General features: G+C 51.6%; 4 protein-coding genes across 4 annotated transcripts; 2 read left to right on the top strand and 2 right to left on the bottom strand.

Moving 5' to 3' along the window:
* Positions 1 to 1,257: 1,257 nt before the first annotated feature.
* On the bottom strand, positions 1,258 to 2,664 carry M431DRAFT_95659 (hypothetical protein; the record flags this gene model as incomplete). The annotated part of the gene is made up of 2 exons (XM_024924727.1): positions 1,258 to 1,406; positions 1,440 to 2,664. The coding sequence occupies 2 exons, from the start codon at positions 2,662 to 2,664 to the stop codon at positions 1,258 to 1,260; spliced, it is 1,374 nt and encodes a 457-aa protein (XP_024770256.1).
* Positions 2,665 to 3,682: 1,018 nt separating this feature from the next.
* On the top strand, positions 3,683 to 4,760 carry M431DRAFT_541537 (hypothetical protein; the record flags this gene model as incomplete). The annotated part of the gene is made up of 3 exons (XM_024921099.1): positions 3,683 to 3,688; positions 3,889 to 4,284; positions 4,381 to 4,760. 3 exons carry the CDS (start codon positions 3,683 to 3,685, stop codon positions 4,555 to 4,557), a joined length of 579 nt encoding a protein of 192 aa, XP_024770255.1. The 3' UTR covers positions 4,558 to 4,760.
* An 18-nt stretch (positions 4,761 to 4,778) lies between these two features.
* Positions 4,779 to 6,582, bottom strand: M431DRAFT_124528 (hypothetical protein; the record flags this gene model as incomplete). The annotated part of the gene is made up of 2 exons (XM_024912221.1): positions 6,467 to 6,582; positions 4,779 to 6,399 (listed from the first exon to the last, which is right to left on the bottom strand). Exons 1-2 carry the CDS (start codon positions 6,553 to 6,555, stop codon positions 4,779 to 4,781), a joined length of 1,710 nt encoding a protein of 569 aa, XP_024770254.1. The 5' UTR covers positions 6,556 to 6,582.
* Positions 6,583 to 11,234: 4,652 nt separating this feature from the next.
* On the top strand, positions 11,235 to 12,844 carry M431DRAFT_499394 (hypothetical protein; the record flags this gene model as incomplete). Its single annotated transcript, XM_024917794.1, has 4 exons — positions 11,235 to 11,467; positions 11,541 to 11,758; positions 11,840 to 12,064; positions 12,126 to 12,844. 4 exons carry the CDS (start codon positions 11,235 to 11,237, stop codon positions 12,842 to 12,844), a joined length of 1,395 nt encoding a protein of 464 aa, XP_024770253.1.
* Between the last annotated feature and the right edge of the window lie 38 nt (positions 12,845 to 12,882).

Here is a 12,882-nt window from a genome sequence, read left to right as displayed (position 1 = left end):
TAGGAGCCGAGGTCTGTCGTTCTGGGGTGGCACACCACCGTCCTTAGCGAGGAGTGGATTAGTGTCAGCTCAGGCACGAGATGGCAGATGCGGAGTCAAACGTTCGCTCGATGCTATTGGATAGCATGTTCAGAACTGAGGCTAGAGCTTTTTGTTCATGATCGACAGATGTCATTGGCAGCTTGGGGACGTGCAGATGCAGCTGCATGGTGATGCCGACAAGCCACGGGCGCCAAGCTTAGCGGAAAGTGTCCAGGCCCTGCTGATCTGATCCTTGCAAGCAGCTGTCTGACTTGCGAGTACTTTGTCGCTTTCGGTGATATTATCAGATCGATTCACGTGTTGCTGACAGGTATTGTAGGTTGTGAGCTTATAGTTGTGGGTTGAAGGATGAGTAAGTGGAAACAATGAAGCGGGAGAGAGAAGACCCAAGCCGCCAAGATCAGGTATGAGATTTACACCTTACCACTCACATGTCTTTGTGTCTTTGAACCTCGAGTATTCTGACTTATACGAACACGACAGCTTAGAGTTCACCGTAAATATCGTCAGTTTCTGGAAAGATCTCACGTAATGGTAGATGGTGTATCACGATAATCTTTCTTGGCTGTATAGATACTCGTATCGTCGTGCGTAACGATGTAATCTCCGAGATGCTACACCGGTAAATCTCCCGATGTCGCTTCAGTTCCACAAGAACTGCCGTTCACATGCTCGCAGAGCATAAGTCAATCATGGGAGATAAGATGAATCGCTTAGAAATGAAAATTTGTTCAAGGAATGCATTGTTATCTTGACATGGTACATTCATGGAATATTAAATTGGTCATGATGTTTCAAGCCGTGTATAACATCTGGCCCATGCTACCTAGTATCTAAAGCTGCCTACCTAACTTGACGTGCTCCCTCGTCCGTGATATCAGTGTGCATCTTACAAACCAAAGAAGAAGAAATAAAAGAGCAAAAGCGCTGTCATTATACGTCTCGCTATAAATAGACGAGTCCATGTGTCTTTCAGCTTGAAATCCGTGAGAACCAAGAGCCTCATAAAACACCTCCAATCCGTTTCGAAGACCTGACTTCTGCCAGCGCCAACCTGTCTTAGTGTACAACCCTCCCTCCCTTTCTACCCATTATGTTGAATCATGCATCTTCATAAAGCCTCCCACCCAACGCCGACGGCAACGTCCAAGCGTCGCCAATTAAAATTTACCATGTTCTTTGTGTTCCCTTTTCTTTTTCTTTTTTCTTCTCTTCTCATACCACCACGCCCACACGGTTTCCTTCCCCGCTCAAGCACCGCTTCTTGTCAGCCATGCTGGCCTCATCCTCGTCCGATTCTTCCTCCAAACTTTCTATTGTCGGTGGAGTTCCTCGCTTTCGTTTGATGTTGGCAACTCTGGCATCTGATTCTGCAGGTCTCGACTGTGATGCAGGACTGTCTTCTTCCCACGTCTCCATATAATTTGGGTCAAACGAGCCCACAATATCCTCTCCGAGGGCTTTGCCCAGTCGTTCTCGTAATCCGAGGATTGGCCAGATGGGGACCCGAGCAAACTCAATCTTCATTCCCTCAATGTTACCATCTTCGTCGCACGGCGCGCTGGATGGGTCGTAAAATCGCTCGAGGAATTTAGCCGTAACATGTCCCGTATAAACCAGGAATTCGCAAGTCTCAGTATCATGAGTCAAAATCCTCATCTTGACATCCTGAAAGTCGGGTCGGCGAGAGTCGCCTTTTCGAGGCCAATACGTTTCTCTTGCGAATATCTGTGTCGGTGCGGTGTAAAAATGGCGCTGGGCCATGGCCAGAAAAATACCAACGAAATGCGGATCTTGGTCAGCATCTGCCGGAATAAGACGCTTCCCCCGGAGTTGTTGTAGTCGTTGGACAGGGATGTTGGGGTTGTTATCGGGACCGACAGCCACACGAAAGATATTTTGACGTATTGACGCCAGTTGATTCTTCCCTATGTAGCATAACATCGGCAAGTTTGCAGTAGAGTGAGGTGTCGTCGATGACGAGGATCCATAGGATTCAGCAGGTCGGGTCACCACTGTAGCGACAGAGCTCTGTGATGACAAGGCAGAAGATGGAGGAAAGTTCCACATGGCCTGCACTCTGACGGCGTCATAATAAACTTTGTCGCCGAAGTAGATGTTGAGTTCTGGGAATAGCTGCGGTTTTGCAAAGGCTGCTGGCCAAAGCGTCATCAAGACGGCCTTGACAGCTGTGAATGTTGGCTTTGGTAGCGACGAGGAGGGAACCAGAATTTCCGTCAGCGCCTCGCTCAGTTTGGTGATGGTGTTTGACGGTCGCATGTGGCCCTGCGTTGGCGGAGAGCCCGGCAAGGTGCAGGGCCGCGGCGTGTCGCAGACTGGCAGCTCACAGAAGCGGACACCAAGCAGGCTAGCATGAAGGTCCGTCCAACCTATGGGCCGCAAGAAGAGGGAAGTTCCGGCATTCTGGCGAAGGATGTCACGCAGGGAGCCCTTCTTCGGGCGGCGTATTCGGCCTATGCGCCGTGCTGGACGAGGTCGCGGCGGAAGCGATGGCGGCGGTGGTGATGCTGCCAGCTTCGGCCTCTGTGTTGTCGGCGGAGTCGATTCAGGCGACTCCGGCACACTCTCGGTTTCTTCTCTGGTGCCGGATGAGGCCTGCATGGAGGGGCTGCCGGATGGAGTCATGTCGTCCACAAGAGCACGCAACTTGGCCACGATGGCGCTTTGAAGAAACATGGAGCTGCGAATAAGCATTAGCCAGAGATGCGCGCGAAAAGAGGCTGTTTTTAATACATAGACATGATAGAACGGGGCGAGGTTGATGGGCCCTCAGATGAGCATCTCTCAGTGCGTGAATCACAACTTACCGTGCGTCCGGACTCCGAATATATGAGGCCCTCCCCCGCTGTGACGCGACAAAGAAAAAAAAATGGCTGCACGCCTATTCCCTGCTTAATTCCCCCGCAAACTTTGCTTTTTTCTTCTCTCTCCAAATAGTACCCGGGTTTGCTAGCGGAAAGCCACCAAGCGCAAAAGTAGACCGGGGATGAGGAGGAATTTGGAGATGGAAGAGGAGCAAGCCTGTAGGTTCTTTGTTTGCAGGGAGGATCAAATGAACTTGTAAAAAAAAATAGAATAAAAACTGGTAGCGAGGGAGAAAAGGGAACAAAAAAAAGGAGACTTTGCAAGATGAACCCAGAGTGAACAAAACGTGAGACAAAGTCCTGAACGAGAGGCTGCAGACACGCGCCGCGCAGGCAATTAATAGTTATGTATTCTGTTAGGCCGCAACAAAACGCCCCCCATTTGCACGGCCAGAGTCAGCAACAGGCGCGTTCCGGCAGGGCGTGGGCGGCGCGAGCAGTGAGCGAATTCACGTGATGCTAGGCAGCCAGCTGTTGAGTGGCGGTGCTAGCGTGTTTTTGGCTTGTTGTTTGCCTGGACATGTGGCACAGGTGGCAAGGCATCACGATTACCTCAGCAGGGGGATGCTAAGCTAGAATAGGTACAGTGCTGTACAGTACTCGTGTCCCCACTTTCTGGCTGCCAGCGTTGACTGACGACAGCTTCGGCCTCTTAGGAGCAGCGCAGCCCCGCCAACCAACCAGCGCAGACCATCTCGTACTTCTGCTTCTTGACGCCTCATTCCCATCCCAGCGTCGAGCCATTGCTGTCCAAGATGCCGGTACGTCCATTACCCTGCCGATCCTCGTCGAAGCAGCCCCGACCTTCGTCTCCCGGCCTCGCACCGGAGCTGTCACCGGGGACCTCTCCTGGTTACCGATGACCTCTGGCCTATCATCATCTCTCCCGACTCTTTCAAAGACAGCTCGCCCTCGCCTCGAAATCTTTTTGCTAATTCGCACCATGATATGAAACTCGCAGGCCTACAACTCCGACTTCAACTCCGACCCCAACCCCCCTCGCCTCATCGGCAACTTCCCCCTCCTCCCCCTCCGCACAAAGACCCGCGGCCCAGCCTACGTCCTGCCCTTCCCGTCACCGCCGCTGCCCGCCCACGAGTCCCCCGAGATCGAGAGCGAGAGCTACGACATCCTCGACGAGGTCCTGCGCCTCTTCCGCGCAAACACCTTCTTCCGCAACTTTGAGATCAAGGGCCCCGCTGACCGCCTGCTCGTCTACGGCATCTGGTTCGTGAGCGACTGCCTGCAGAAGATCAAGCCCAATGCCTCGGCTCGCGATGCTGCTAAGGAGGTCAACAACTTGGCGCTGGATCTCAACTTTGCTATTCCTGGAGACCCGGGATTCCCTCTAAACCAGGTTTGTCAATTCATGTCCAACTTTCTTCGAGACCTTAAACGCAACGAAGCTCGTCCGGGATTCCAGGAGCTAACGCATTACCCCCAACTCCTTTAGATGTACGAACCCCCTCGAGACAGGCAGGACGCAGAGCAGCTTAAGCTGTACATGGCGCAGGTCCGACAGGAGCTTGCATCCCGGTTACTAGCTAGAGTGTACGAGGAGGATGAGACCAAGCCCAGCAAGTGGTGGTTGAGCTTCACGAAGAGAAAGTTCATGAACAAGTCGTTGTAAGAGAAGCGGAGTTGCTTGGTGGCATTTAGAAGGTCAATATACTATTTTACTGCAACTTGAGAGAGCATGGATCGCACCTGGCTCTGAATACATATTTATTCATCGTCATGGGGATTCATTCGCGTCAACTCTCAAGGAGTGTTCATATGTTCTATTCACTTGTTTGTCACACATGGCCACTGGCCTCTATAATCTTTATTACAACTAGCCGTACGTAACTTTTACCCAGTCTTCGGCTTCTTCCTCTGGAACTTGCCCCTGGCCATTATATTACCCTCCGCAGGGATCGCCCTCCATCCCGTAAACACAAAGCCGACCGCCCCGCCCCTCTCCGTCATGAACGGATGCGTCCGGCCAGGCAAAACCTGCCACCTCCTCGCCCGGCTCGTCTGCACCTGCGCACCGATCAGCAGCGACGGGTTGATGGGGAAATCCGGCGTGCCAGCCCAGTTCTCCAGCTCCGTCGTCGTCTTGCCCTCTGCCTCAGCCGGAGGATTCGACACCCAGGCGCCACGTCGGCTAATGCTGAAGCAGTCCGCTAGCTGCGTCAGGGGCTCGATTGTCGGTGAGTAGATGGCCACGGGTGCGCCGCCGGCAAGGAGCGGGAGCGCATGCCGCAGCACCGAGATGGGATCCATGGTGCTTGCCACGGCGAGGCCGGAGAAGCCACCCGCTCGAGTCGCGTCGACGATTTGGCGGGTGCGAGCCCATCGCCGGCGCTTGCGGTGGTAGTTTGCGCGCCGGTTGGTCTTCCAGGATGCAAGGGTCTCGGAGTCTACTTCTGGTGCTGGTTCTGCATATGTAGGATCTGCTTCAGGATCCAGCAGCTGAAGCCAGGAGATTGGTAGCAAATTGGTGAAGAGCGGGTGGTAGGGATATGGAGGGTTGGGATCGCTGAAGTCGTAGTCAAAGTGGCGGAGGAGAGAGAGGTTGGGTTGCGAGTTGGCGTGAATGAGGGTGATGCTGTTTGTAAGAGCATAGTGGTCGTCTAGGTCGTCTTTTCGAGGCCGCTTGGGTCTGTTTCTCTGTGCCTTGGCAGGCTCTGCCGCCGCTGTGCCCGCCTCCTCGTTGGGTTGCAGCTCTGGGTTCTGCTCCTGCTGGGCGGCATCTGTTGATGTGCCCTCTTCTTCTGGAGCTTCTGCGTGCAATAGCCCCATTCTCTCAGCCATAGCCGCGACCAACAGACCTCCCGTATCATCGACAGCCAGCCATCGCCCACCATGCGGGCTTTGTGCACCCTCAATTGGCAGGCCACCAAAGTGTACATCAGCCCAGCATCCCAGCAAGCCAATCATTTCCTGTCGCATCTCCATGACTTTGCTGGCATCTCTCTCAACCAGCATCCACTGTCCGAGCTGTGCTACGTCCAGAGGCAGAACAGTAAACCGCCGCATATACTTTCTCTCCTTGAGGAGCTTGTATTTGGCCAGCGAATATGCCGTCTTCTGATCAATCGCCGTATGAGAGAGCATCAGCTTGGCGATCAATTCTTTGCCCGCCGATGCACCCTCCCTCTTCAGCTGATCAATCTCGGCCATTGTGAGCGTCTGGCGCGCAGATTCGTCAATGACCTCGCGGTTCGACCGTGCGACAACCTTGCCGCTCTCATCGACAAGCGTGAGCTCCTCTCCATTCGCCGGTTCGATAACGTCGTCTCCCTCGGCGGACTCTGTGGCGCTCACATCGGCGAGCTTATCGGCATTGAGTTCTGTGCCGGGAACGACTCGTAATCGGGGAAAGCTTTCGCCTTCGCGCTTGTCCTGAATCTCATAAGTGAGATGGTAGGGCCGTTCGATTATAAGATTGCTCGGAAACGAGCCATATTTGCCGAGAGAAATGGTTCTGGAAAGCTGGTCAGTCGCACACCATCAAAGCGGTACGAGGAAGAAGAGAGAGAAGAGAGACTGACGTATTGGGAACCACCTGAAGAACACGCGTCACCTCGCTCGGTAGTCTGATTGCAACCCATCCATTGGGCTGCACTGTATTCCTCGACATTTCGGCAAGGCTGAGGCGGAAGCATCAACTGTTGCTGGAATTTGGTTCATGGTAGAAAAAAAAATAATTAAAGCGCCGGACTTGATCTCGGTGAGCCCCGCGCCCCACCATGGCGGCTCCCGGCTCACCGCGGTGGGTCATCTCAATATCTAGTATTCTCACGTCACAGCTTTAACTCGGCGATGGAGATTTCAGATAAGAATACCATTGTGTAGAAAAACTATAAGTCGTCTTTTCTCAATTATCAACAATATATATGGTACCTAGCTTTAAAATTAAAACACATTAAAATGAAGTTTTTTTTTCGGTCGCACATCTCCACCAAAACAACATCACCAACGAGTTAGAGAAAACGTGTTTCTGAACAAATTCCTAACCAATCAAAATCTTTTTCGTCATCATTTCCGAAGCAATACCGCAGACATACAAAGATAGAGAGGGATACCAGCAGTATCTTGCCGGAAACAGCAGCAATCACCGAAAGAACGACGCCATGCCACCTTTAAAGCATAATCCTATATATTTTAGAATTAAAACCTTACTTATTTACGACCATGCTCTTACTAGTAATCCATTATAGGCAACAGGCGCAGCCATTATCATGCCCGGCGAAGTTTATCATCGTTGGCGAGATAAGCAAGATTATCTCTGTTTTCATATAAGGATTGATTTTAGACAGTTTACGAACGCGGTCTGATTTGGTTCCAGGGTACTCCGTTGTCGAGCCCGTCTGCGCTTCGCAGACACTACCAAAAGGGCCCCGGGGTTAAAGCACATGTTATCGCCTGATATTCTGCACCCAAGGACTATACAGGCTGTCTAATTAGACTCTATCTTACGACTTTTATAACATCCACGGAGTAGATCTCTACCCTATAAATATATAGATAGGTCTTGAATGTGGAATACTTTGAACTTCTTAAATACCATTCCGTATCCCAAATTACACAAGAAATAATGCATAGAAGTATTTTTACAATATCTTCCTCATATACTAAGTACACAATAGCAGCAGATACTATAAGAAGATAGCGATAGTAGCAAATACTAGACTGAGGTAGTGATAGTAGCAGATACTAGAAGAGGATGGCGATAGTAGCGGATACTAGAGGAAGGCAGCTATAGTAGCAAATACTAGACTGAGGTGGTTATAGTAGCAGATACCACAAAAAAATAGTGATAGTTACTGAGAAACCAGGTAGATGACATTGGCTTTTGCTGCATCTCGTTGACACTCTGGTCGTCGCGGCGTCGTAGACATAGATTACGTACTAGCCAGACAATCTCTAATTTTACTGTCACTTCTTTATAGAGTGCCGAATACTTTGAATACACATTTGGTAAATCATAAAGTATATCATATGTTGTAGCTGTTCGTTCGCCTTCCGCTGTTAGGGGCTATTGTATCGCAGAGTGAAGTTGGATTTGCGTGGTCGTTGCTAAACCATGAGACTAGTGAGACGGAAGTTCAAGCTCTGGGCTTCGTTGTAATTGAAGTATCGCCTAAGGATGTCGCGAGTAAAACTTCCGAGTGTCCAATGCTTCAACTTCGACTTGTATGGGAGATAGGAAAGGGAATAACCACGCCAGATCGGATGAGGACTTATTGACGACGAGTACTCGCTCCGTGGTGAGGGCACAATTTCTTTAGTAGTGCTTTAGTCGCGAGACATCGTAGAAAGAAAGTAATTTCACTGTAATTAGAACTTGGCTGAGAACATCTCTTGTTGCGTCCGCTTCCACCAGTCTCACGGCTGTGTCATACAGAAAAAAGAGCGAAATCTTGGACGGGTTCAACTGAATGTCGCCATGATCCATATTTTATCAGCTCGTAAGCGCCGGCGAAGGTGAAAAAGACACGACAGTAGCTAAATCAACTGGCCAAGCTGGTCTGCTTGAGATATCGCTATTTCCCGCCGGGATCCAATTTGGTTCATTCGCACCGAGAGAAGGCGGTACACTTCTGTGAAAGATATTCTCGGTAAGATAGAATTCAATAGCTCAGCCCGTAGTAATTAATAAGGTCGTATTTCGTATCAATATATATCCGAAGAGTCTGGCCATCGAGTCAGAGTTATTCGACGACGCCTGATTCTACTTCACGGTCAGTTCAGACTACCGAAGGAGCTTCTGGTAGGCTAAAAGAGGAGTTGCGGAGCATGCAAGAATAATGAAGGCTTAAAGAAGATATGAAGCATCGTTGGATTGATTTAATGAATGTTATAATTAACCGACGAGATAATTCGCGTGTTAGTCAGTCCGATGACATTCTGTCACAAACCTTTCTCGTCCGGAGCTCGGCGAAGCCAAAATGAAATTCAGGACATTGGGATCAATATTAGCATTTGGCATTCAATAATAATACGGATGGAATTAGAGCGTCGGGATACGATATACGACATCTGGCAGAGGAAATCAAACTCGATGACTAACAGGCAGCAGCAATAATGCCAAGCGCAGAGTCTCGACCCAAGATAGCCGACGGGAGAATGTGAAAAGGCAGCCAGATACACCACGCGATCAAATCATCCGATCTCAAGATATCTAGCGTTTGCGCCTCATCCTTGCGCTGTTCAGCTATAAGCAGAGTAACCCATCCCTGGAAAGCGGATTGCAGTAGAACGATGCAATAGTCGATCTCAATATGTGGGCGAGCCGAGCGAAGCTTCTCCTGTTTGGCTTGATTGGGACAAAGGCTGGCATAGTCCCCTTCGCACATGTGATCTAGTAAATCTTCAATGGTCGGTCGCCGCGTGTCGATCACGTTGAAGAGCCAAGACGGTCCATTTAGCATCTCGGTTCTTGGTGTTCCAAAACGCCACGCCTCGCGGCAGCTTAACGCAGGGCTTCACCAATTTAGCCAGTAGTCCGGGGCCCCGGAACCGTGACCTGCTTCTGGGGCTGAAAACACTGGAGCTGGAGCTAGAGCTGGAGTTGGGGTTGGAGATCTGGGGAAGAGAGGAGGACTTGGAGCCGTCGGGTCCTTTCCGACGGGAGCTTTCATAGGTGGACGAAGCAGAGACGTTGAGTCGGCCACAGATTAAATACCCGAAAAGCCTCTGACGACGGCCCAATAGATATTCCGTCAAGGGAACAAAATTAGACAAGACGGCGTACTGTTCTAATGACTACAGCTGCTCATACATGGGTTAGGTATTAATGAGATACAAATGAGAGGTACTGGTACTGGGGAAGGAGAAAAGACTGGGAAATCAGGTTTCACGTGATGAGGACTGGAGGGTGTACTGCGGTTGCAACCTCAGGCACTGACCGAGCACGCTGTTGGCCGGCATATCGTCGCATCATGCCTCTTATCTTCTGCCTGTTAATAACTTGCATGTCTGTCCGCCCAACCGTTTGGAACAAAACAGCTGCGAGATTTGCCATTTCGCTAACACCTCCGCACGCCGCTATGCTTAACCGGCACATGCTTCTTAGCCAATCCACAACCCCCGCGAGGACATCGGGGAAAAGATGTAAGCGCAGGGGGGGCCAAACGCGGCTACCGGACGCCACAAGTTATCAAATGTGAGTGGCAATGCAGGCAGATGGTTGGATGGTACGGCAGACCATTTGGAGCAGTCTCTGATTTCCCCACGAACTTTGAGGGGAAAACTGTTCCTTATTGTCCTGCTGGGTGGAAAATTCCACGGCTTCTAGCGCCAGCAGATCGTGACGCTGCAATACGTGTGCCCCCGCACAGAATCTGCGAGTATTACAGCCGAGACAGCGGCAGGTTCGCCTTGGGGGGTCGTGTCACGGTGACGAGGTTTGTGATATCCGGGGTGGTTTCGCTTCTGGGACGAGGCACGCCGTCGGCCAACAGCCACTGTCACTAAACACAACCGTCATCGGCCCATCCTCCTCGTGCTCTCTGCAGCCAACCCGCCGGCCAGACTTCCAGGATTTCGGGCCAGCATTGACTCGAGACCCAGCATCTCAAGGATGCCAGGACTCGCTTCAGACCAATGGCCAGTCCTGCTTGTTTCCCCGCCTCCTTCTACCCCAGCAAGCCCAGACATCTCCACCACGAGCCCCGCCTTTTCTCCAGAGTTGCTAAAGGCGGGCTGACGGGTGTTTTATTTGCGTGTATAGGTTTAGGTGAATATCAAGCCTGCTAGCAATGGCCTCGGACACGATTCAACCGCTATCATCGCGGAGAATTCTCCCTCGGGGCCGCCTAACAGCCGGGCGGCGCCACAGCAAGAGAGCCACGTTCTTCGTCTGTTCTATGACCTGCGGGTAATTTCTCTGCCATGTGAACAAGATGCCTCACTGGACGCTACACTTTAAAGGACGCGGCTACAGACAACACTATGTGCTATTTGGAGGAGTGATTTTGCCGACGGGATTTTTTAGGGCGGCTGGGCTAGTACCAACCTGGAGTATGAGGCCGGTAATGGTCCGGATGATCATGTCCACATTTTGCCAGGGAAAGGAAACGCTACAATACGATGCAGGCCATACAAGAAATTCCTCTTTACGAGTCAAAGTAAACCCTGGTTGGTGATGTGAGGGGCTGGTCGACCGAATTGAGTGATAAGGGTCGCATTCCCAGCACGAAAAACGCAGCCTTGATTGAGAGCATCCCAGGCAACTTCACCTCTTTTCTTCTTCTCTCTCTCTTCACTTCCGTCTCTCTCCCTTTGGTAGGGCCCGCCAGATAGGAATCAACCACCATGGGCGTCGCATCCTTCTTCAAGGCCAGGTCGCTCAAGGCCAACGACAAAGGCCGCACAAAAGCTGCCGAGCTCACATTGAGGGAGTCCATCTTCCCAATCGCCCTCGTCACCGTCCTGTTTTTCCTCTGGGGATTCAGTTACGGCCTGCTCGACACGCTCAACAAGCATTTCCAGAACACGCTCCATATCGACCAGGCGCGTTCCTCTGGTCTACAAGCCGCTTACTTTGGGTAAATTTCCCCATCTCGCTGCGCAATCCGTCGCGCTTTGCCAAGCAGATAAGCTAACATTGAGATTGTCCAGCGCATATCCATTGGCCTCTCTCGGACACGCAGCCTGGATTCTCCGTCACTATGGATACAGAGCCGTCTTCATCTGGGGTCTCTTCCTGTACGCTGTAGGCGCTGCCATCGCCATCCCCTGCATCAAGGCCAAGTCGTTTGGAGGCTTTTGCGCCTCCATCTTCATCATCGGCAATGGTCTTGGCTCTCTGGAGACTGCCGCCAATCCTTTCATCACAGGTATGTGACGCGATGTCGTCTAACTCAATTATGGTTAACCTGCCCCTCTCCGTCCATCCCCACTGACATGATCTACCCCAGTCTGCGGCCCACCGAAGTACTCTGAGATCCGAATCAACATTTCCCAGGCTTTCAACGGTATCGGCACAGTGATTGCTCCCGTTCTTGGCTCATACGTCTTCTTCAACTTCAGCGACGAGCGTGCGCTTCAGAACGTGCAATGGGTTTACCTGGCCATTGTTGTCTTTGTCCTCCTCTTGGCGACCCTATTCTTCCTCGCTAAGATCCCTGAGATTACGAATGCCGGTGAGTCTTTATCTGCAATACAACCCCTCCTACCGCATCCTGCTAACGCAATGCTCTCTAGACATGGCATTCCAGGCTCAAGAGGCCCACGGCAGCTCAGATGACCAGCCACTTTGGAAGCAGTACAGACTCTTCCACGCCGCGCTTGCCCAGTTTTGCTATACCGGTGCTCAGGTTGCAATCGCCAGTTCCTTCATCAACTATGCCGTGGCTACTAAACCAGGAACTTCGAGCAGTCTCGGCTCTAAGCTGTTTGCCGGTGCCCAGGCCGCTTTCGCCATCGGTCGGTTTACGGGAAGTGGTATCATGCGGTTTGTAAAGCCAAGATGGATCTTCCTCTTCTTCATCAGCATGTGCATCATCTTCATCTGCCCGGCCATTACTCAAAAGAACGACACCGGTATCGCTATGCTCTACGTTGTCCTCTTCTTCGAGTCTGTATGCTTCCCCACCATCGTTGCCCTTGGAATGCGTGGTCTCGGCAGACACACCAAGCGTGGTAGTGGCTTCATCGTCGGCGGTGTTGTCGGTGGTGCCTGTGTACCCCCCTTGACCTTTGTGGCTGCAGAGCGTCACGGCAGCGGCATCAGCATGGTCGTGCCCCTATCTTTCCTCGTCGTGGCCTGGTCGTATGCCTTCTGCGTCAACTTTGTGCCCGCGTACCGGGATGTCGTCGATGCCTTTAGCGAGACTGACGTTGGCACCCAGGGCCACACGAACGATGAGGAGATTGCGGAGAAGATGGACCATGAGAAGCCTGTGGTCACTACTGTTCAGTAAATATGGTTGTAGAGCGTGGGGACATGGGACAAGGTGGT

The sequence above is a fragment of the Trichoderma harzianum genome (assembly GCF_003025095.1).
Source record: "Trichoderma harzianum CBS 226.95 unplaced genomic scaffold M431scaffold_14, whole genome shotgun sequence".
NCBI lineage: Eukaryota > Fungi > Ascomycota > Sordariomycetes > Hypocreales > Hypocreaceae > Trichoderma > Trichoderma harzianum.
This window is presented reverse-complemented; position numbering and strand designations above follow the sequence as displayed.